The sequence below is a fragment of the Serinus canaria genome, chromosome 25 (assembly GCF_022539315.1).
Source record: "Serinus canaria isolate serCan28SL12 chromosome 25, serCan2020, whole genome shotgun sequence".
In the NCBI taxonomy this organism is placed as follows: Eukaryota; Metazoa; Chordata; class Aves; order Passeriformes; family Fringillidae; genus Serinus; species Serinus canaria.
The window spans coordinates 15,344,057-15,367,078 of NC_066338.1; the positions used below are offsets into that span (position 1 = coordinate 15,344,057).

A 23,022-nucleotide genomic window follows, 5' to 3' on the forward strand; every position below is an offset into this window, starting at 1 on the left:
CACTCCAAAGGCTCAAACTCCTCAGGAAGGACAAGCTGGGCTCGGCCAGCCCCAGAATTCCTGCAAATCATTCCATGGAAAGGAACCATGGAACAGCCTGAGCAGGAAGGGAGACACATGGATCATCGAGTCCAACCTCTGTCTCTGCACAGGGCGCCCCAAAAACCACACCACAACCCATGGGAATATACCCCAGCACATCTGGGGGAAACCTGTGGTTTTCCCCTACAAATTAACAGATTGGGATGGGCTGGAAAACCAGAGTTTTCCTGGTCCCTGTATTCAACTTCCAAATCTGTGAATTTTTCCCAATCCCATTTTGAAACAGAAGCAGTAGAAGGAGCAGCAGCCTGGCTTCTCCCATCAATCCCATTCAAATCCCACTCAAGAATTCTGTGAGCACCAAGAGCCAAACCTGCCTCCAAGAGCAAACAGATCCCACCGAGACCTTCCTGCATGGGGTGAGGAGCTCAGGCTGAATTGCTGGGGAATTTCAGCAGCCCTGGGGGGCAGTGGAGATCATCGAACCGAGATTATTTTGGAAGCACAGCTGGTATTTTTAGCCTGGAAAAGGAGGCACCGCTTCCCTTTCTGGAGTCCCTCCTCCCGCGGCCGGCCAGGCGGGGCCTGCTGTGCCAGGCGGGGCTCTGCTGTGCCAGGCAGGCGATATTGCAGAGCCCGCGGCCGGTTGGGAAAGAAAGAGAGAAAGGAAGAAAGGAAGAAAGGGGTTATTTTGATCCGTGGAGATGGATGTGCTTCACCCCCACACGTTGTGCAACCCTCGGCGGAGCAGACAAAGGCGCTTCAGGCTGCCCAGGCTCGTCTGGGCTCCCAGAGCCAGCCCAGGGCGAGCAGGGGGCTCCCACAGCACCCCCAGAGCTCAGCCCTGATGGAGGGGGTGCACAAGGGTCAGGAGAAGGTCTCGGGCTGCCAGGAGGGGGAAATGGGTGGTGGTTTCCCACCTAAGACTTTTCTCTGCTTTGCTCTGCTCCCGAGCCATGCAGCGAGGCAGAGAGCTGGAAAAGGCAAGGAAGGACGAGGCTGGTGATGTCTGGGCCTCCCAAAGGGCAGGAGGCACAAGGACGTGCCAGGGGATGACCCAGGCTGGGGGCACAGGCAAGCCCTGTGCTCAACAGCTCTGCCAACACTCATCCCCCCTCCAGGAGCCTCTCAGGGACCCCTGGGCACCCCTGAGCTCTGATCTGCCTCACTCCCCTTCCCAGGCTTCCTCTTCCCTCTGCAAACGGGAGCATCGGGAGCAGAAGAGGCCACAAGGTGGTGGCAGCAGCAGGTGAGGAGGGACTCGGTTTCGGTCAGACGGGAGCGCAGCGTGGCCGGCCCGCCCAGGCTTATGGAGCTGGGAAGTTTGGGCTGCAGCCAGAGAGCTCCTGGCACGGGGCTGGCCCACCTGGCATCAGGGAGCTGATGGGGCTGACCCCCCTGGAGCCCTGGGATCAGGGAGCTGCTCAGGATCTCCACGGTGGGCAGAGGTGACCAGGAGAACACCTGGATGATGAACTGGAGGCACTGAGTGCCCTGAGTGGCACTGCCTGGCATCCCCCTGCCAAAAGACTTCACTGAACCTGAGCTGAGAGCCCACCTGGTGCCCAGGCAGGGATTAACACGCTCCTCCCAACCCCCACCTTCCCAGCACTGCCTTTCTCCTTTTCCCCTCCCTTTTATTCCCTGCTAGGGACAGAGTTTGGGATGCTTGGAGCCAAGCTGCTGATGGTGCCAGGCTCAGCAGAGGGATGGGCTGGCCGGGCAGGCAGGTGGGCGAGTTGCTGATTGGGGCACAAGAGAGCTTGGTGCCTTTTTTATTTGCTGATGTACGAAAGGAGTGAACAGCTCACACCCTGTGTTGGGCAACACGCGGGAGGAGACACTCAGGTCCTGAGCACTGAAGGGTTTGTGTCACATCCCAGGGACTCAGCTCTGAGAGAAGGAAATGGGGCTAAAGCAGCATTGAGCAGGTCCTGGCCACGCTGGACAAGCATTAGCCCACTCCTGGTGGCTTTTAGCCCCAGCTGCATCTTGCCTGGAAACACCGGGCACGGCTACAGAGCCAGCACCCAGCATTAGAACTTCACGACTTTCGTTCAGTAAAAGTCAAATTATTCCTATTTCAATGCAAATCTGGGAGTGTGCAGACACTCTGCATATGGGAACTTGAATAATAAATGGGTTTTCTCCTTGTCTTGGCCCACCTCCACCCATGCCACGGTGGGTCCACCCTCCATGGGGACTTGGAGACCTCCAGCACCCCCAGACAGCCCAAGTGGCTCTGGGGGCTGCCACCAGCCACCCCAGCTCCCCATGAGCCCTGTCCTCTGCTTTGAACTGAGGGGTAACATGTGCTCAGCAACCCAAAAGTTTGTTTTAAATAGACACTCCTTGAATAAGACCTACAAAAATACCCCCATGTCCTGCTGCCACAGCAGGGCATGAAACCACAGCGCTGCAAAGAGGAACCGTCGACTTCAAAAAAAAAGAGCAAAAAATAAAAATAAGCACACTTCTGCCTCCTTCACCCTCCTGCTGCCACTGTTGCACAAAGAGAACGGAGATGGGAGAGAAGGGGCGATGCCGGGGGGTGGGGGGCTCGTCCCGGGTCAGGAGCTCCCCGGGGTCCCTCAGGGTTTGGAGCCCCCCGGGGTCTCTCCATGCCCGGAGCCCCCCGGGGGTCTCTCCAAGCCCGGAGCCCCCCGGGGTCTCTCCATGCCCGGAGCCCCCCGGGGGTCTCTCCAAGCCCGGAGCCCCCCGGGGTCTCTCCAAGCCCGGAGCCCCCCCGGGGTCTCTCCAAGCCCGGAGACCCCCGGGGGTCTCTCCAAGCCCGGAGCCCCCGCTCACCTTCCCCCGCTGCGCTCGCGGGGCTTCGGTTACGTCCCCGGGGGAGAGAAAAACATTTGCTTTAAAAACAGGAAAATGTGATTGTAAAACCACAACAATGGGCCGGGAAGGGGCCGCGGCGGCTCCGAATTTCGCTCCAAAACACCCCGCGAGTGACTCAAAGTTTCTGAGCCGAGCCCGGGCGGCCCCGCGCCCCCTCCCGGCCCCGGCCGGGACTCGGCAGCCTTTAGTGAGCCTTTAATTAAGGTTTCCCTGATAGCGGGGTACCAAATCCCCCCCAAGACATCCCGGGGGGGCTTGCAGGCACAGAAGAACAGGGTGGGCTCCTCTCCGCCCCCTCAGCAAGGCACAGCCCCACTTGGGGAGGCTTTTCCCGAGGGCAGGGAGTGACAGGACAGGGGGAATCACTGTGCACTGACAGGGAGAAGACTTAGATGGGTTATTAGGGAGAAATTCCTCCCTGTGAGGGTGCTGAGGGCTGTTTAGAGAAGCTGGGGCTGCCCCTGGATCCCTAGGCCAGGCTGGACAGGGCTTTTACTGGGATTTTATAGATTTGTGCCTTTTTCATATAACCTAAAAGCAGCTCCCACATGGCAAATCCAGGGAAGTCCATCGCACCTGCACATGGACCACTCACTCCTCTTCCTCACGTTTTTCTTTGGAGAAGCTCAGACCAAACCGTTTCACTGAGAAGGGCTGTAGAAGCTTTGCAAATGTCACTGGAATTGTTTATTTCCCTTTGTTAAAAGCCCAGAGGGTTTGCAGCCAGAGAAGGGAAGAATAACCGGCAAAACTTTGTTTTTCTAAACACCAGGAGAACGAACAAAAGCGTCTGGCACGCTCTGGGCACTGCTCTGAGCTGCTGGGCAGGCTGGCAGCAGAGATGTCACCCCCCAGGTGTGACACAACCTCCTGGGCCACCTCCAGAGCCCCCCAGGTCCCTGCTGCCCCTCCTGCACTTCGAAACAGAAGAAAAGGGGACAAAAGAGGAGAGATTTGGCTGCATCTCCTCTGCTCCTCCAAAGGCTGTGATTGACCCTAATTTGCACTAATTGCTGGCCACCATCAGGTTCCCATCTGCTGCTGTTCCCAGCTGTTGAGAACAGCCCTGGAGGTGTTTTCTCGGCCTAGAAGCAGCTGGAGGAACCCTGAGACTGAAAGTTCTCCTGTCACAGTCGATGAAGTGCCTCCCCTTTCTCCCCCTGAGCGTCCCAGGACAGGCTCAGCTCTTGTGCTGTGCCCTTCCCTCTCTGTCCCTCAAACCAGGGGTGAGGGGCTCAAAGCAGAGCTGTGCTGCCAAGCCAACCCCGCAAAGCTCACGGGCAGGTGGTTGGATGAGGGAGCTGCACAGGAGAGGAGTCCCAGAGACACAAGAGGTGTTTGGATGAGCGAGCTGCACAGGACAGGAGCCCCCAGAGACACAAGAGGTGGTTGGATGAGGGAGCTGCACAGGAGAGGAGTCCCAGAGACACAAGAGGTGGTTGGATGAGCGAGCTGCACAGGACAGGAGCCCCCAGAGACACAAGAGGTGGTTGGATGAGGGAGCTGCACAGGAGAGGGACCTGCACAGGACAGGCCATGTTCCGTACCTTTGTTGTCGCCGCTCATTGGCCCGGTCGGAGCCGCCACTGCCCTCGAGGCTCCCGTCGCTGTCCCCCAGCCACACGTGCCTGTCCCCGGGCAGAGGCACTCTCTGGCGTGCTCGGGGTGTGTGTGGCGAGGGGGCCAAGCCCTGCTCTCGAGCTTTTCTCCTCGGCACAGTTTCCATGCCTGGTTTCAGAATGACGGGCCCTGGCGCGCGCTGCCCTCGCTCGCTGCACCGGCGCCTTTATCTCGCATCCTTTCGTTTTACTCTCACACCCAGCTGGGGACTGACTGGTTTCAAAATAAAATGAAGCTGCCAGAGGCTCCTGGGGCTCTACCAGCTTTTTGCAAACGCTTGGAGCTGCCACAGAAGAAAATGAGCTGTTTCCATGAAAGCTCCCGCTGGCACAATCGGCCACCCGGGGATTCCCGGACAATGAACGTCCCGGGAGCAGATGCAGAAGATGCCCAGTTTAACATCTGGGTGGTGTGTGGAGGCTAAAATTGGAGCAGCCTCAGAGCCACCCACACTCACCCAGGATGGGAAAAATCCCTCAGTTCGAGAAGTTCAGCTCAGGTTTCCCACAGACACCACCCGGACCAGGGATGGTTCAGATTCCTGAGACAAGGAAGGAGAAAGGGGCCACTGTCCCCCAGTTCTGCAAGGGTGAGTCCCCAGGGCACCAGGGGAGGCTGGAAAAGAGCAGGAATCGTCCCAGCTCTCCTTGCTGGAGGAGGAGAACCTGGGCTGGTCCTTCTGCTGGCAGGACCCCGTGGCTCAGGCGATGGGGCCGCGGCTGTCCCCCACCACGCTGATGGAAATTGGTTTTCTCCCTGTAATTGCCCTTCTGTTCACAAGCACTAATGTGTGCTTTCAGTCTAAATGACTTTTAGTTTAAGTTCAAGGCAAATGGCAAATCAGGAGAGAGCCCAAGGGAAGCTGCCAGACCCGTCTGTCTCCCCTGCCATGAAATGAAATCACTCAGGGACAGCTCTTCCCTAGGAAAGACCTGCACTGGAAGGGTCCCAGGGCCATCAAGTCCAGGGCTGATCTCTGAGCTGAGATGGTTCCAGATTGTCCCTGCAGTCCATCCCTGCATCCCATTCCTGGAGTATTCCCCACTGCTGTGCTTATTGCCTAAGAGCAAAAGTAACCTGGTGCACGAAGGGAGCAGGAGAAATTAAAGGCACAAACAGCCATGGAGCTGCTCTTATTCTGGGCATAAAACTCACAAGGAAAAGTGTCCAGTCCTGGTGTGAAGAAACACCCAAATCCAACCCCACCTCAAAAAGTCAGGGATTGACTCTCGTGGTAAGACAAGCCACAGAATTGTCCTTCGTTTTACATCTCCAGGTACGTGAGAGGCAGATGAAAGAGACAATCCCCAACAACAACAAAAAGTTTTAAGAAATGCAGGGTCAAATTATCTTCTTATGTAACACCACTGCAACCTAGAAAATCTAAAGCTGCAGGACATAAATCAACCACCAACTGCCTGGGGTTAAAGAGAAACTTCCTCTGGTAACAACCTATTGCACAAGGGCCTTAACGGGAGCTCTGCCTTCCGAAATCTCTGTCAGGAAGGGGGCACTGGGCTGCAGGGCTGGCTCTGGAGGATTCCTCCTGTGCCCTTTTGCTCTCGCCCATCTTTTGTCTCTCTCCAGCCCACGAGCACTGGGCAGAGGCACAAAAGCAGCAGGGCCCAGCTCTGGGCTGGGGTGGCAGCAAAGCTCAGCTCGGGCTGAGCCTGGTCCCCTTCTGAGCCCTGCACCAAGCACCAGGGACCAACCTGAAACATTTGAAAGACATTTGGAACAAATTCCCCCATATGAGAGGGGCAGGGCCCTGGCACAGAGGATCTGTGGCTGCTCCATTCCTGAAGTGCCCAAGGCCGGGCTGGACAGGGGAAGGTGTCCCTGCCATGGCAGGGGTGGCACTGGATGAGCTTTAAGGTTCCTCCAAGCCCAAACCATCCTGTGGCTCTGTGATTCTCTGCCTTTAGCCCCTTCCCCAGCTCTGGCTCAGGTCCTGGGGGACTTCAGCCTCCCTGGAGCTGGCCCTGACACACGCACCCACTGGAGCCCAACTGACTCCCATCGGCCACTTCTGGCCGAAACTCCGATTATCCACATTTTAACCCTTGCCTTCCCACAGATAAGACAGAAACCAAGAGAAATCCCTGCGAGGGGCATCCACCAGCACGGGGGGCACCAAGTTACACCAAAAATGGCCCGGGGGGGATGGAACGCCAGAATTTGGGTGCTGTGCCCCGGGGTCCGAGAGGCCAGAGCAGGCAGGGAGGGGGACGGGATCGGGACAGGAGCGGCAGGATCGGGACGGGATCGGGACGGGAGCGGGACGGGATCGGCAGGATCGGGACGGGAGCGGGACGGGAGCGGACGGCGCTGCCGCGGTTATTTTTAGCGGCTGACGCCCGGGGCATTTCGCTTCAGGACGTCCGGTCTGAGGCTCTTTCTGGGAATCCCACGTTCTCTAATTGTAAACAGCCCCATTCAGTCGCTCCCCAGCGCGAGAGGCCCCGGCTTGTGTCAGGTGTGAGTCAAACAGGAAACTGCTGCTGCTGCTGCTGTGAGCAGGAGAGAGAGCCCAGCACCCCGAAAACGTGCCCAGGATGGGCTGGCAGCACCCGGCCCCACTGCCCTGGGTGCAGAGAGAGGGCTCAGCACCCCGAAAACGTGCCCAGGATGGGCTGGCAGCACCCGGCCCCACTGCCCTGCCCTGCCCGAGGCACTGACCTGCCTGGGGTGCTCAGGATGCTGCCCAGGGGATGCTGCCCACGCCCTGCAGCTCCCTCCTCCTCCATGGAGCATTCCATGGCTCTGTGGCTGGGACAGGATTAACAGCAGGGAGCAACATTTCCAAAAGGGGCTGAGGGGAGGATGCTGCAGAGCACCCAAGTCTGGTAGGAACAAGAGTTCCATGGAGCATCCACAGGGATGTGACGTCCAGGACAGCCCAGCCCATCCACAGGGATGTGACATCCAGGACAGCCCAGCCCATCCACAGGGATGTGACATCCAGGACACCTCAGCCCATCCACAGGGACTGTCCTGTGACATCCAGGACAGCCCAGCCCATCCACAGGGATTGTCCTGTGACATCCAGGACACCTCAGCACATGCACAGGGACTGTCCTGTGACATCCAGGACAGCCCAGCCCTGGCACCAGCTCAGGGGGGACGTGCACGTTGTGCCCATCTCTTATCTGAGTCATTTCAGCGTCTCAGGGGAAACCCTGGCACTGATAAACAGCTCCTGCTCCCTGCCTCCGCCTTTACCAACCGAAATCTGGAGTCTATTTTTAACCCCAAAACACCCACGGCAAGGGGGCAGGGTTGGTTGGCACCGTGGGCACGGGAGGGTGGCACTGCCAGCCCTGCTCTGGAGCCCGAGCTGGCTTCTGCTGCCACTCACGGGGTGATCCAGCCGTGGCACTGCCAAATTCTCAGCCAAAGTCAGGCCAGAACAAGCCCTGCAGGCACTCGCCGTGCCCAGAACCCCCCGTGCCCACACAAAAACCAAAGGGCTCCAAATCCTCGTCCCCAAACCTGACCCTGGCCAAACTGAGGCTGCCTGGAACAGCAGAGTCCCCTCCCTGCCACGGGACCACACCTGAGGTTTCCTTCCCAAAGCCCCCCTTTGCTTCCATCATTCTGGGACAGCTTTAGGAAAATCTCTGTGGCCAGGACTCCCAAATATCTTTGGGATATTCTCCCTGCACATCATGGTCCCTCCAAAGGCAGCGTGAGCCCAGCTCAGGTGTGAGCAGAGTTTGGTTCTCCCTCTGCTCCAGTGTGAGCCCCTGGGGACCCTTCCTCCCATTCTCTGCCTCTCCCCAAAGTGCACAAAGTCACAGCATGGGTTGGGTTGGGAGGGACCATAAAGCTCCCATTCCACCCCTGCCCTGGGCAGGGACACCTCCCACTGTCCCAGGCTGCTCCAAGCCCTGTCCAGCCTGGCCTTGGGCACTGCCAGGGATCCAGGGGCAGCCCCAGCTCCCCTGGGCACCTGTGCCAGGGCCTGCCCACCCTCCCAGGGAGGCATTTAAAGGAGTAGCTTGCCTCTCCTGGGGCTGTTCCTGCCCACAGCAGCAAGCTCAGAGGCCAGAAGCAGCTCAGGAGACACAAACCAGGCTGTGAGCCCCGGGCCAGCCGCCGTGGCCGGGGGGCTCAGCCGGTGCCGGGGCTCCCTCTGCTCTCTGCAGAGATGGGCCATAAACCCTCATTTCCTGACACACATGGGACCAGGCCAAGGGGTCGTGTTTTGGACAACCTGGATTTCCATGGCAACCGGCGGTGATGTCAGCGACGTGCAACGATCCGGAGGGGCCTTGGGAACGGGGAGCTCTCCAGGAATGGGGCAGGGGAGGGGCTGAGGTGATGGGGGACACGCTCACACAGGGCTGGGGCTGCGTGAGAGCAGCTCGGGCAAAGTTTTTCTTGGATGGCTCCGAGCACAAATGGTGGCCCAACTGCTGCCGGGCTGGAGCAGCTGCAGCCGGAGCGTCCAGCCCTCTCCCTCCTGCTGCAGCTCCCAGCCCTCCCTCCGAGCATCCCCAGCCCTTTCATCCTCCTGCAGCCAAACGGCCCCAGCCAGCTGCTCTTGCACAACTCTGGCTAAGCCCTCTGACCATCTCCTCTCCTGACCCTCCCCTCTCTGTGCAGGGCATTTGCAGGGTCTGGGGGCTGTGAGCAGCTCTGCTCCCCCTTCCCCGGCCTTTCCCCTCCCTGCTTTGTTCCTGCAGCCGCTGCTTCTTCCCCTCACAAACCTCCTCCCCACAGGGGAGCCCCTTTACAACAGCCAGATAATTAAAACCTCGGGCAGAGAAGTTCTTTCTGCTCGTGGTCACATCTGCTGCCCCGGGGCTCCCACGGCTCTCGCGCTGCAGTGTCTGTCTGTCTGTCTGTCCTGTCTGTCCGGGCTTCCTGTGGCTGGAGACATCTGATACTGCAGCACTTCACCCCTGGGCAGGGTGCTGAGTGAGAGCCTGTCTGGGTTTGCTGCTGGAGGACAAACACGCTGAGTGAAACATCCCTGAGTGAAACATCCCCGAGTGAAACATCCCTGAGTGAAACATCCCTGAGTGAAACATCCCCGAGGGAGTGAAACATCCCCACGGTGGGAGCTGCCGAGGAGCCGCGGCTCTGCCTCTTTGGGATTCCACGGGATAACCTCAGTGTCCCTTTTCCACCCCAGAAACACCTCCACAGGTGTGGGACCTCGGCTCAAACCCCGTCCCTGACTCCTCTCAGGGGGTTTGTGGGGCTGACCTGGGCATGTGGGTGGAAGGGACCTTAAAAACCATCCTGGTCCCCCCCTGCCATGGCAGGGACACCTCCCATCACCCCAGGCTGCTCCAAGCCCTGTCCAACCTGGCTTTGAATGCTCCCAGGGATGGGGCAGCCGCATCCTGTGCCAGGGCACCCTGTGCCAGGGCACCTTGTGCCAGGGCCTTACCAGCCCTCACAGGGAGGAATTCCTTCCCCAAACCCCTCTGGCAGTTAAAGCCACTGCCCCTTGTCCTGCACTCCAGGCCTCTCCATCACTTCTGCAGCTCCTCCAGGGACTGGAAGGCCACAATGGGGTAACCCCAAATCATCTCTTGTCCAGGCTGAACAACCCCAATTCTGCCTAAAGGTCCTCCAGCACAGCCAGGACACAAGCAGGCAGAGCTGGCAGGAGTTTAACTCACCCAGGTGTGGTTTAACTCCTGGTCCTGCCCCGAGTCTCTGACATCAGGAAATTGGTTTGACCTGGGACAGAGACACCTTCCTGGGCAGGGCTCCCCCAAAAAACACCCCAAAAAGGTTCACTTCAAGGTGAACCAGCCGACTTCTCAGCAGAACCAAGGATCTGAATGGAGCCATTTTCATCAAACAGCATCCCCAGCCTGCCGAGTGCTGGCTCCAGGCTCTCCACACGTCCTTCCCACAGGGGCCCAACACCACCAGCGCCGCTCACAGGGGAAGGGAAAAAAGAAAGAAAAAAGAGAAAAAAACAAAACAACCCCACGTAAAACCTTCCAAAAATGCTGCACGAAAAGTGGCCACTCAGCAGAGCGAGGTTTCCTGCGCAGTGAGAGTTGGCCGGGGACAGAACAGGAAATCACTGCTTCCTGCCTGCAGAGGAAGCGCCTATCTCGTGCCCGTGATCAAAAACAAACAGCACTTCAATTAAACAAACAAAGGGCCGAAAACTTCAACAGCTCCAGCCTGGGCCGGCTCCAGCGCGCGGAAACTCCGCCAAAAATAAGAGGTTTGTAACCTTGAAAAGGCCCTGCCTCCCCTCGCCAGGCAGCGGGAGGCACCAGCACCTCCAGGCTGGGATGCCATTCCAGGGATGTAGAAGGGGGTTTGGGGAAGGAGCACGTCTGTCTGTCCGTCCATCCATAGATCCATCCCCATGTCCATCTACACATCCGTCCATGGATCCATGGACCGACCATCCATCCCTCCATCCATCCATCCATCCATCCATCCCTCCATCCATCCATCCATCCATCCATCCATCCATCCATCCATCCATCCATCCATCCATCCATCCATCCATCCATCCATCCATCCATCCATCCGTCCGTCCGTCCCTCCGTCCGTCCATCCGTCCGTCCATCCATCCGTCCATCCATCCGTCCATCCGTCCATCCGTCCATCCGTCCATCCCTCCATCCATCCATCCATCCATCCATCCATCCGTCCCTCCGTCCCTCCGTCCCTCCATCCATCCATCCATCCATCCATCCATCCATCCATCCATCCATCCATCCCAGGGTCCCCCAGGCTGAGCCCCAGAGCTCCAGCACTGCTCACTCCCCACGTGTCCAGTGCTCTGGACTTTCCCAATCTGGTCTGGCTGGAAAAACTGCCCTCCCAGCATGGAAGTGAGCACAGAAGGAAAGACATGGAAAAGCCAAGGTTGTCCTGGCACTGTGTTTGCATCTCCCCATGCCCCAGGCAGCACCTGGTGACCCCCGGGGCTCCATCTCCTCTGCTCCCCCCCCAGTCCAGGGCTGCAGCCCCTCAAACCCCACCTGGCTCTGCTGTAGGTTTGTCCCAGGATGGGTTTTACAGGCACGAGGAATTCTTCTCTGTGAGTTTTGCGTTTGAAAGATGCCAAAACAACAGCAGAGCAGATCCAGCTCCAGACTGAGGCAATAACTATTCCAGAGCCACCGACAGCCCCGCATGTCCTGCACGGCCAATTCCAAGGATGGGGAATGCGTGTGGCCACAAGGGTCCTTCTGTGTGGCCACCACACAAAACCTCATTATTTAGCAGTTTGCTGGTGATCTGAGAACCATCAGGTGCAGCCACCACCAAAGGCTGAGCTCAGATGTGATTTCTGCTGCCTTGCCCGCCTGGTTTGTTCGGGCAATAAATAACCTTACCTGTTTCCTGGCTCTGTGGCTGCTCGCTGGTTTTATTTGCTTTGAAAGTAAACTTCCTGATGAATTAGCCAAGCCTAATTAATAGTTATTTAGAGCGCATCGTCCTGATGATGCAAGCACAAAGCTGTGTCTGTGCAGAAGAGACAGACCGAGGGGCAGGTGGAAATAAGGTCGTGGAATGATTTAGGTTGGAAAAGGCCCCCAAGACCATCGGGTCCAGCTGTGGCCTCCTGTCCCTGTGCAGCTCAGACACCTCCTACCACCTCAACCCCATTCCAGGTGGCCACTTCCAAGGGCTTTGTCCCAATTTCCCACCCACGTGGGACAACCCCAAGCTCAGCTCCACCACAGGAATGTGGTGAAAGCCAGGACAGGGAGTGACAAAATCCCTGTAGTCCTTCCAGATGCCAAGAAGCCCCCCCAGGTGGGACCCCAGCAGGGACTGCACCCGAGGTCCAAGCACCAGCGCAGGGTTTGAGCCAGAGCTGCTGTGCCTCTGTGGGTGTTTGCCCCCTGAACACTCATCTGAGGCTTCTCAAACCACGTCTGGTCCTTCTCCTGCAGCACCTCAGCCTGGTGGATCCAAGCGTGGCTGATGCTGTTCCACCCCTGGCTGGAAAATCCATGCAACATCCCTGGAAAGTTGATTGTTAATGTGGAAATGCTGGCCCATTTCCTCATGGTGCGAGTGCCAGGAGCACGGATGGGCTCCTGGAGGCTGCCAGGGGGGACCAGGGCACAGAGCTGGGGGAATTTCAGTGGTGGTGAAGGCCTTGTGGCCTCCTGAAAAGCGAGGGAGTGGAATTCTGCCTCTGAAAAGCTCTGCTAAATCTGAAGGGTTCATCTACATTTATATTAATACGAGTCAGGTCCTGCTGGAGAAATGCCCATCCCAGCAGGAGCACCAGGGCTTTGGAGGGTTCCTCCAGCCATGGACCTGAGCTCTGTTCAGTGACAAACCTGGACACACTCATTTCACCCACCTCATTCTACTTCAAAGCCCAGTTTTACCTACGTCCTTCAGCTCAGTCCATGGGATTTAAAGTCAACCTGTCACGCTCACCTTAAATCCCACAACACCTTGTCCGTTGTCAGAGAAACCAGAGAGCTGCCCAAAATTGCTGGATTTAGCAGAGATCAAGTGACACAAACAAACACAGCTGCACTGGGACAGAAGGAACTGGTCCCAGTTAGACCAGAAATGGGATTTTATGGAGGGAAAACCTCAAAACTCTGCCAAACCCACCCTGAGTCGCCCCACGACGGACTGCACAGACTCTCTAAGGACTTTGCACAAACCGTGAGCTCTGCAGGTCCCCTAAAGAACTCCCAGGCATGTTTTGAGCAGTTTTGGGCTGCAGAACACGGGAGAAGTTTTACATTTGTACTGCAAGAACACGCTGTGCTCCAGCAGCTACCTGAATCGAGACAGAGCCCAGACGGTCTCCGTGAAGCCCTAACGAGCAATAAAAATGTTCTTTTATGCCTTGTTTGATCATTCCCTGTTTACGAGGCCCAGGATCCTGTGAATCATGTTTTATCCCAGCCAGCAGACACTGGAGACACGCGGGATGAAGAGGAGAACTCAGAGGCGGGGGGGCCACCAGATAACAACATCTGGGCTGCGTTCGGCTGCCCGAAATTCCCTCTCCAGCCCGGGGCTCATCCCGCTCGGGCTGTGCGATCCACCAGCACACCGCGGCCCCCCTGCGAGCCAGCCACAGTTTCCTGGGAGGGTAAAGGGTGGGATCCCGTCCTGGGAGATGCACACCCAGCAGCAGCTCCATCGCTTGTCCCGAATGCCCTGAATTAACACGCTCCAGGCTCCTGCCGACCCGTGCCTCCCGCTTTTTGAGCACGAGATGATCCAGGCAGATCCCCGGGGCAAAGCCAGACCCCACGGCACACGCTGCGCCCCTGCCCTCCTTCTGCACCTCCAGAACCCGCAGGGAGCCCGAGGCGTCTCCCCCCCAGCGCCTTCCCAAATCCCAGCCCAGCATCCCCCGAGCGCGGGGAGGATCTCCTCCCGCAGCCCGGCTCGGTCACGCCTGATTGCATCATGTTTGTTTTTCTTTGCCTTGGAGGTCAGGATTCCTCCCACCTTGCCCAGAGCCAGGTTTTGCCCGGTCTCACGCGGCGGGGAGCCCGTGGTGACCCAAATCCAGGGACACGGCCGAGTGGCGAAGCCGCTCCAGCGGGAGCAGCATCCGTGGGGACAGCGGCCGTGGGGACAGCGCCAGCGCTCCCCGGGCGATGCTGGCTGGCTCTGGGGGGATTTTACACTCGCAGCTCCTGCTCCTGCGCTACCTGATCCCTCCGGGGCCGGGGCCGGCAGGAGGAGCCGGCGCTGCGGGAACGGACACCGGGAGCGGCCGATGCGGGCACCGGCAGAGCCACCAGCGGCTACTCACCCTGGCTTTGTCCTTGCATCCAGAGGAGTTAAAGCCCTTGGAGAGGAGGTCTCATTGTTCGAGCTGTGCTTAAGGGAGGCAGCTGCTTTCTTTATATCTCAAGATTCACTAAAGTTCAGGAAGAGAGAGAGAGAGAAAGAGAGGGGACGGCAAAGGGGAGGGACCGAGCGCAGGGCCCAGAGGCCGTATAGAATGACAATGGAAGGAAATGCTTTATCAAACCTAGAAAGCCAACCCTGCCCTGGGAACACAGAGGGAGAAAAAAAAATAAAAAAAAAAAAAAAGAAAGAGAAAACTTGTAGAAGAAAAGCGAGTTCAGCTGCCCCGGGTCCCTCCCTTGGCAGCCGAGCCCTCCCCCCCAGCCCCTCACTCCCAAACACAATGAGAGCGCCGGTGGAAATCGTCCGGCTCAAACACTTTTTTTTTTCATTAAACAGAGAGAAGTTTCAGTTCTTTAAAAAAAAAAAAAATCCGACAACCAAACCCTGCCCGGGAATGGGAATGTGACGCTCTTCCCCCTCCCCCGGCTGCAGCCGTCCAAGTTTCTATGAGTCAAACGTTTGCAATGTGTTACCGAAATGTTACCAAGCTGGAATGCAGCATCCAGAGGGCTCAGCTCGTAAAACTTTTGTTTGTTGGCCGGGAGAAAGTGTCACCGGCACAGAATTCGGTTCTTCCTCCTGTTTTTCCCAAGCGGAGAGGGTTAAGCGGCTGTGCCGCGCTGACTCCCGATGACGGCGGCGTTACCCCCGCGCTCCGGCCCCCGAGGGAAGGGAATTGAGCTGCTCGCTGAGAAACCAAGGGAATCGGGGCAGCCTGAGAGAGCAGGTGGGAAATGAGAGGAATAAAACCGTCCAGACACAAAATCCCGGAATGGTTTGGGTTGGAAGGGGCCTTAAAGCTCAGCTTGTTCCACCCCTGCCCTGGGCAGGGACCCCTCCCATTAAATCAGGTTGCTCCAAGCCCCATCCCAGGGCACAGCCAGGGACAGAGCTCAGCCCCTGAAACAACTTCCCAGACACGAGCTTTGGGATTTCGGGGTCAGAAAAGTGCTGTTTCCTCATCTGACAGTCCTGGGGTTCAGCCCAAGATGGGAACTTCCCCCCAAGACAGCAAAATCTCGGCCCAACTTCTTCCAGCAGCATCTGCTGGACCTGAAATGCCCAGGGACAGGGACAGGGACACAGCAGCACCTGCTGGACCTGAAATGCCCAGGGACAGGGACAGGGACACAGCAGCACCTGCTGGACCTGACAGGACTCGGGGCCACAGCTCTGAGCTTTGCTCTCACGGTGGGAGCACTGCCTGGAAGAGCTCATGAGGATGATGAGTGCAAGAAGGAAAGCAGGAGAGAGGGAGGAAACCAAGGGACTGCCCTGCAGTGCTTGCAAGCCTGAGTCCTTCCAGGAGGTGGCTCCTTCCACCTGGAATTCCCACCCCCAAAACCTTTCCAAGGGTGTAGCCCTCACCTTGCTGAGGGCCCTTCAGGGCTCAGCTCCAGGAGGAGAGGGTGATGCTCTTCCTGTCTCACCCAGCCCTCCCAGGCCTCATGTGGGGCTGGCTGTAGGTTTTGCCTCTGTCTGAGGGAAGGAAAATCTCCAGCAGCCAGGAGGATCCTCCCGGGAGCCCTGCAGAGGGACAGACTCCACCTCATCCGCCGAGGCTGCCCCGCTTTGTGCAGAGAGCACAGAAACTCTCCTGGGAGAGGAGCTGGGCTCCCTGCCCTGCTCCTGGGCTGCAGAATCGCAGTCAACCTGTCCTGGCCAGTTCCAGCCCAAGCACTGATTGTCCCTTCGTGCCAATGGGGACAATGCACTGGAAAAGGAGGACCGTGGCCATCCCTCTCCCACCTCTAGAAGCCAAGGAATGCCAGACCTGCAGAAGTCCCACGGGTGAAAAAAATTGTTAATGGCATTTCTATGACACTGTTCTCAGATAAAAGAACCTGGTATTCCAAAACAGGAGGGGAAAAAATATAAAATAAAGATCCCAGGGAAAGATCTGAGGGGAAAGGCAATGGCCGTGGGCAAGATGTGCTGAGGAGGGAGTTTGGCCACCAGCCACGCTGGACTGAGTGCCCAGGCCAGGGTCACTCCTCCCCAGGGCTGAGCCAGCTCCTGTCAGGAGCTACAAACTTCAGCCTAGTTGGACCTTTGCATGGTTTGCACGTTAGGTGTAAGGAGAGGCAGGAGCTGCTCAAAGGCCAGGAGCAGATAAGAAACACTGCCCTGCCCAACAAAGAGACATTTCCAGACCTGAGGAAGTGAGGCAAGCCTGGCTGATTCAGGTGGCTGACCAAAGTCTCCCAGGAGGAAGAAAGAGGGTGAAAGATGAAAATCTTTGTGTTTCAAAGGTGAAGAGACCAGGAGAGCTCACCTGGGAAGGTGGGAGGTGGGGCTGGGTGGGCCTTCAGGGCCCTTCCAACCCAAACCATTCTGTGATGAGCAGGTGGGAAGGCCAGGCTGCTATTCCTGTCTCCAACAAGGCCACAGCAGGTCCCAGATGGTGTTTAGGAGCACAAAGGGGCAGATGGGTTTTGGAAAACCTTTGGGTAACAGTCTGAGCTCTGCTGAAAACCCCAGTGCCCATTATCTCCTCCAGGACCCCTCCCTCCCGGTCCAGGCACGAGGACCAAGCTGTGCTGCTGTGTCCCAGGGTCCTGAGCCTGCTCAGAGCCATCCCACGTGCTGACAAAGCCCAGCCTTGGCTCCCCGAGCCCTGAGATCCCCTCCCTGCCCGGGAGAAGGGAGCTGCCAGCCGTGCCCTAGACACAAAGCAGAGCAGGCTGAGGGCTGCAGGAGCAGCAGCCTGGGCAGCAGATGCCCGAGGCAGGCAAGGGGAGCTGCCTGCAGCCACAGCTCTCCATAGAAGGCAGGGATGGAGCAGGTTTGTGTCTGCAGGAGGAGGAGAGTTATGGCTGCGAGGGACGGCAGCTAAAAATACCCCGAGGGGCCGGGAGGTGACCTGGGAGGGACCCAGACCCTGTGCGAGTCCGGCCGAGGTGGCAGTGCCACATGTGTGGCACCGTGGCCTCCTGCCAGCCCCTGCAGGGGTGTTCATGCCCCCAGGGGCAGAACTGGGGTGGCCCAGCCCCCAGACACAGCCCTGCCCTGGCCCCTGCTCGGGGCTCTGGGGGCAGCAGAGCCTGAGCTGGGAATTGGGGCACGGCTGAGGCTCTGCAGGGGCTGCACCAGCACTGGGATTGAGCAGGGAACAGAGATGTCCACCCCCGGGGGCTCTCAGTGTCCCCAGTCTCTGCCCATGTGACAAACACCAAGAAGGGTTTGGATAGGAGACATCCGTGCCCCCCACCCCTCTGACCCCAGAGACCTTCCCAGGGATGCACCAGGAGAGCCCTGGCACACATTCCTGGCCCAGGGATGTTCCCCTGCTCATCCAGGAGCCCCAGAGGGGAGCACGGGCAGGTTAAACTCACCTGGACTTCTCCCAGCTCTGAGCTTCCCAGGATGGAGGAGGCACCACCAGCATCCAGCCCAGCAGCAAATCTGCTCGAGCCATTTCCCATCTCAAGTTCCAGCTGCAGGAAAGGCATTTCCAATCATTTCTCCTCTTTTGAAGGGGCTGCTCCCTGCGGACGACTCTGCAGCCGGGGCGTGAGGAGGATCTTGCCTGGCCTGGGTCCCAGTAAATCACAGTTCAGAGACAGCTGAACTCCATTTTATGAATATTAACCCCAGCCCTGCTCATTTGTTTGGCCTGTCTGAGGCTATATTTAGTGATGGGTGCAGGCATGGCCGGGGGGAATTGTGTGCAGCTGTTAAACACAGCCCCCCACCTTCCCAAAAATGAATTGAAAAAAAATAAAAATAAAAAGCTAAGAAAACAGGAAGACTATGGTTGGAAAATGAGAAGCAGCTGTGAAGAGGAGGGATGAGGTGTCATACAGGGAGGACTGACTTCAAACCTTGCAGGAAATGTATGAGAAATGTCCGGGCACTCTTGTAATCCATCATCCCCCCGTGTCCCGGGGTGGCTCTTGGCTCCTGCACAGCCTGGCAGTGCCAGGGCCAGCAGCAGCTCGGGCTGGGCTCGGCAGGAGCAGCCACAGCAGGGGCTGTTTGCTCTTGCACTGCCATCAGCAAGGTCCTGCTGTGCCTCTGTGACAGTCCCAAATCACCACAGATGGATTAAATGTCACCAACGGGCAGGTGCTGAGCCAAGGGAGCTCCAGGCTGGTTCTGGGAATTTCAACAAGGGAAAGCTTTGAGCAGGGGTGGTGAAACACTCTGAGCATTCTCGTGTGCTGAGGGAGGGCAGGACAGGACCAGGGGGAGAAACAGAGGTGGAGAAATGCGGAGGAGCCTTGCTGAGACCAGAGTCCTGTTCCTGCCCCCTCCAGCCCCAGGTGCTGGCACAGAGCAGCAGGAGAGGCTGCTCTTCCCCATCCTGGCTCCTTCTGGAGCTGTCAGAGAGGGGCAAACCAGGAAGGGTGGGGCTGTCCCTGTCCATGGCAAGGACATGGACCGAGATGGGCTTGGGAGGGCCCCTCCAACCCAAACCATCCTGGGATTCTGGTTTGTTCCATGTTCCTGGAGGAGCTCAGAGCTGGAAGGGGCATTGTGGGGGAGGAAAGGGAACGTGACTTCCTCTGAAGCCCTGCTGGCAGGCAGAGTGGCCCTGGCATGGAGGAAACCAGGGCTGAACCCATCTCTTGGCTCTTCCCCATTTTTCCTGGTGGCTCTAACGGCAGCAGCAGCACCTGAGGCACTGCTGGGACAGGTGCTGCAGCAGTTTAACGTTTCCTCTGGAGGCAGAGCTCGGGGGAGGCAATGCCAGTGCCCAGCTGATGCCCTGCTTTGGCTAGGGATGCCAGTGCATCAGCTGGCCGGGTTAACCCCAGCGTGGACCTGGAAATCACTCACAGGGCCTGGGGTCCAGTCCTGGGGCTGCAGCCTTGCCCTTGCACCCCTGCAGGAGTTTCCTGTTTGCCCAGGGCTTTGGGGTGGCAGGGCCTGGCAGGTTTGTTTTGCTCTCTCAGGAGCTGGCTCCCCCAGCTGTGGTTTCAGCAGCTGCCAGCCCAGCTCTGCCACAGCCAGGTGGGAGCGACCGCGCGGGAGCCGACATCAAGGTGCTCACCTGTGGAGGAAGGGGCTCCAACTGAAGCAGCTCCTGCTTGTGGTGACCCAGCCCAGCCCCTGCCCCACGCTCTGGTGCTGCACCTGCAGCCTGCAGCGCTCCTCCAGGGACTGGAGCTCCTCCACTTCCCAGCCAGCACGGCGAGGGGCTGCCGTGGGACTGGCAGGTCAGATTCCCTCTGTGCACGGGCTGCCGTGGGACTGGCAGGTCAGATTCCCTCTGTGCAAGGGCTGCCGTGGGACTGGCAGGTCAGATTCCCTCTGTGCACGGGCTGCCGTGGGACTGGCAGGTCAGATTCCCTCTGTGCACGGGCTGCCGTGGGACTGGCAGGTCAGATTCCCTCTGTGCAAGGGCTGCCGTGGGACTGGCAGGTCAGATTCCCTCTGTGCAAGGGTCTCAGCCTCACCATGGTTCCCACTCTTCCAGGGTGCCAGGGACTGTCAGCATCCCTCCCTGTGCCCTGGGGAAAGAGCACTGAGGTCACAGAACTCCAGAATCCCTGAGGCTGGAAAAGCTCTGAGAGATCATCCAGTCCAACCTGTGCCCAGAGCCCACCCTGTCACCAGCCCAGAGCCCACCCAGGCTGTGCCCAGTGCCCACCCTGTCACCAGCCCAGAGCTCTGAGTGCCACCTCCAGGGATGGGCAGCCCCTGCCAAGGCCTGGCCACCTTTCCATGGAGAAATCCTTCCTCGGAGTCCCGGCAGAGCTCAGCAAGGCTGTGCCCCCTGTCCTGCTTTTCCAGGGGATTTTCCCAAAGAGAAAGGAGAGCTGTGACCGTTCTGGGCAAACACATTTGAAACCCTGAACTTCTTTTCCATCCCAAATTTGCAGCAGCCTGGAGGGATTTAACCCCTTGATTTGCTGCTCCATCTCAATCCCACGTGCAGGCAGGAGAGGGAGAATGTGAGGAGAGAATCTGATTCACTCTGCAAAGCCCCAGTTGGGAGAAGGAGTTTGATTTACCAAGGCCAGAGGTAGTAAAGAGCTCGGGCAGGAATTTGCACTAAACCTTTGACACACAAGACATTTCCCTTTCAGGCCAAGACAAACAAAGGAAGGAAGTGTCTGGGACTTTTAAAGCGACCTAGTGGAGACAGGTAAGGGCAGATAAGGCTGAAGGAAGAGTGGGCTGGGCGAGGGAAGGATCCAGATTTACAGATTTGTTGGAATCCTGAGTGCTCTGCAAATCAGGCTCAGGGAAGGCAAAGCCACCTGGGGAAGGGCCCTTTGCAATGGCAGAGAGGCTGAACACACCCCAAGTGCTGAGCACGGCCTTTCTACTCCCTCCCTGCCTTTTCCCACTCACTTTGCAAAGCTCTCTGTGCCCCAGGCTGGCAGGGGTTCCAGGCTCTTTAGCTGCTCACAGCAGGCTCTGCAGTCTCCTGTCAGACCCTGGCTCACCCCTGCCAGACCCCTCAGCATCACCCTTGGTGGAGAAGAGTCTTTGCCCCTTTCCTGCACTCGGGTCCTGCCATAAAAACAGCAGCTGGAGCTGTTCCTGTGGAAGGGAGAGCAACACTGTGTGCTGGGGAGATGGAAACAATCCCGCATGATAAAAACCCTTCACTGAGGCTGTTCTGTCCCCACAGCACCTGGGTGGGGACCACGGGGACTCTCCTGTTTCCAGGGCTGGGAGTGGGGGCAGCAGCCAGGGCTGGCTCCCCTCTGCCCGACTCTGCCAGGAAGCCAGGCCTCCCCTGCCTGGCAGCAACGACTTTCCTGGTACAGCATCCCTGATCCCTCCTCCCTGCTGGACAGGATTGCTTCAGCATCCTCCCAGCTGGCAGATTCAAAGTGCCAGGCTTAACCCTGCCTGCACAGGGTTAATTCCCCCCTCAGGATTTCAGTTTCTCCCTGGAGTCCTCTCTTTGGTGACTCCACAGGTTCCCTCCCTGAATCCCTCTGGGAACACTTTGCTCTTTGACCTCAGATCTTTCCTTTCTCCACTAAATTGCTCCTGTTTCTTTTTAACCCTTTTCTCCTCAGGACACAGCACAGCCAGGCTCACGAGGAGGCTCCGTGGGATCCCCATAAGGGGTGGGGGGTAATTGGTGAGACCCCAGGGCTGGAGGAGCAGGGGGGTCCTCAGTGCTGTCCCACAGCCACCGAGCCACTGCCCCCGTTCCTTATCTCCTGGTGAGTTTTGCATTCTGAGTCATTAAACAAACACCGACCCTGCTCTCCCTGGCCAGGGCTGGGATGAGGCTCCTCCACACGCCGAGTCTGAGACCATGAAAAACAAAGCTGCTGCTTTCTGGGTTATTTATAAAGCAAACTGCACAAATAAACCTCTCCTACCCAGAACAGTCAAGGTTATGAATCCATAATTCTCCTTTCCTACGGGGACCTCGCTCGTGACTCATTCCTGGCCAGCCTCGGGGGCTCCCAGTGCATGAGCTGGGAATGAGGAGCTGCTGGGAATGAGGAGCTGCTGGGAATGAGGAGCTGCCCACAGCGAGGAAGAGCTTGGCAGAGGCAGCCCAAAGCTCCCTGCAAGGGCTCAGCACGGGCCACCCTCCTTCCCTACCGCTGAGCCCAGAAAAGCCATCTGTGGGACAATCAAATCCTTCCAAATCCCAGAAAATTGGCTGGAGCACCATCTGGAGGCAGCTCCTGGGAGGCGTGGGCAGGGCTGTGACACCTTTCCCGGGATGGGGCCGGGGGTGTCCCTCTGTCCCCTCTGCTGGGGTGGCATGCCCACCACCAGGGACCCTCCTCAGGAGTTCCCACCCCACCAGGACACAGCAGGACCTGGGCTCCGAGGTCCCTGGGCTGCAGCTCCTGTCCTGCTCTGTCTCTCTCTGACCACGTCTGTTCCTGGCTACTCTGCCCAGTCATCAGGTGCTCTGGCAGGTGGCCCCAGAAGGAGGGTTTTCCACACTCAGTCTCTCTCCCATGCTCTGGCACCCCCGGATCACATTGTTTCCCTCCAGTCTGTGCATTTACAGCCATGGTGTAATTTTTGCCCGTGTTTCTCTGTGTTGCTGGGGCACTGATGGATCTGCCTGAAGTCAGGGAGTGCTGCTCCAGAAGTCCTTGATCTGTTTGGCCTTGATTTGCTATCGATTTTGGCTGGCCTTGATTTGTTATTGATTTTTCTAAGATTTTCTTTCAAGGGCCAGTCTGACTAAAAGTATCTTGGGCTGGGTTTGACCACAACTTTGTTATCCTGCTCCATCTTTCCGATAACACTGGGTGCCATTTCCCTCTGCTCTCTGGAGGTGGAAATTGTTGCATGTTTAAATTCTGCTGATGCTGAGAGGAGCTGTGATTTCTAAGAAGCGATGCTGTGCATGCCCTGACACGTTTCATGTCTCAGCACTCAGCTGCGCTCTGAGCCTTCAGTGAAGAGCCTGGAATTGGTTTTTTTTCAGGGATTTGCTTTCTGTAACCTGATCATTCATGTCGTTCACAAAGACAACTTGATTTTTCAATATGTGATCCTCTTTCTCCACGGCTGATTGAGGCTTCCTGCACAATGAGCTGGCTCTTTGTCGCCAGCTCCTGAGGAATTCTCACCAAACAGGGGCTTAGGAAGCCTTTGCCTGGCTGCAGCTCCGCGGCTGCTTTGGGCTGCCCACCCTGGGCAGCTCAGGGAATGTGTTTAAGGCTGGTGCATCCCTGGGTCTTGTTTTTCTCTTCATCTCCTATGTCCACAGCATTAAACACTTCC

General features: G+C 57.8%; 2 protein-coding genes across 4 annotated transcripts in view; one reads left to right on the forward strand and one right to left on the reverse strand.

Moving 5' to 3' along the window:
* HDAC7 (histone deacetylase 7) overlaps positions 1-14,497 on the reverse strand; it is a 56,656-nt gene extending 42,159 nt beyond the window's left edge. Inside the window, exon 1 of one of the 3 annotated variants that reach the window (XM_050983709.1) lies at positions 14,252-14,497. In XM_050983709.1, coding sequence (XP_050839666.1) covers positions 14,252-14,270 — 19 coding nt within the window. In that variant the 5' untranslated portion in view covers positions 14,271-14,497. Of the gene's footprint in view, positions 1-4,439; positions 4,625-14,251 lie in introns of those variants that run through there. The other 2 variants (XM_050983710.1, XM_050983707.1) reach the window with 2 other exon arrangements.
* LOC103823857 (cytochrome c oxidase assembly protein COX14 homolog) overlaps positions 6,754-23,022 on the forward strand; it is an 85,536-nt gene continuing 69,267 nt past the window's right edge. The window contains exon 1 of the mRNA XM_050983749.1: positions 6,754-6,760. The gene's annotated coding sequence lies outside the window, so the exon portion shown is untranslated. The remainder of the gene's footprint in view (positions 6,761-23,022) is intronic.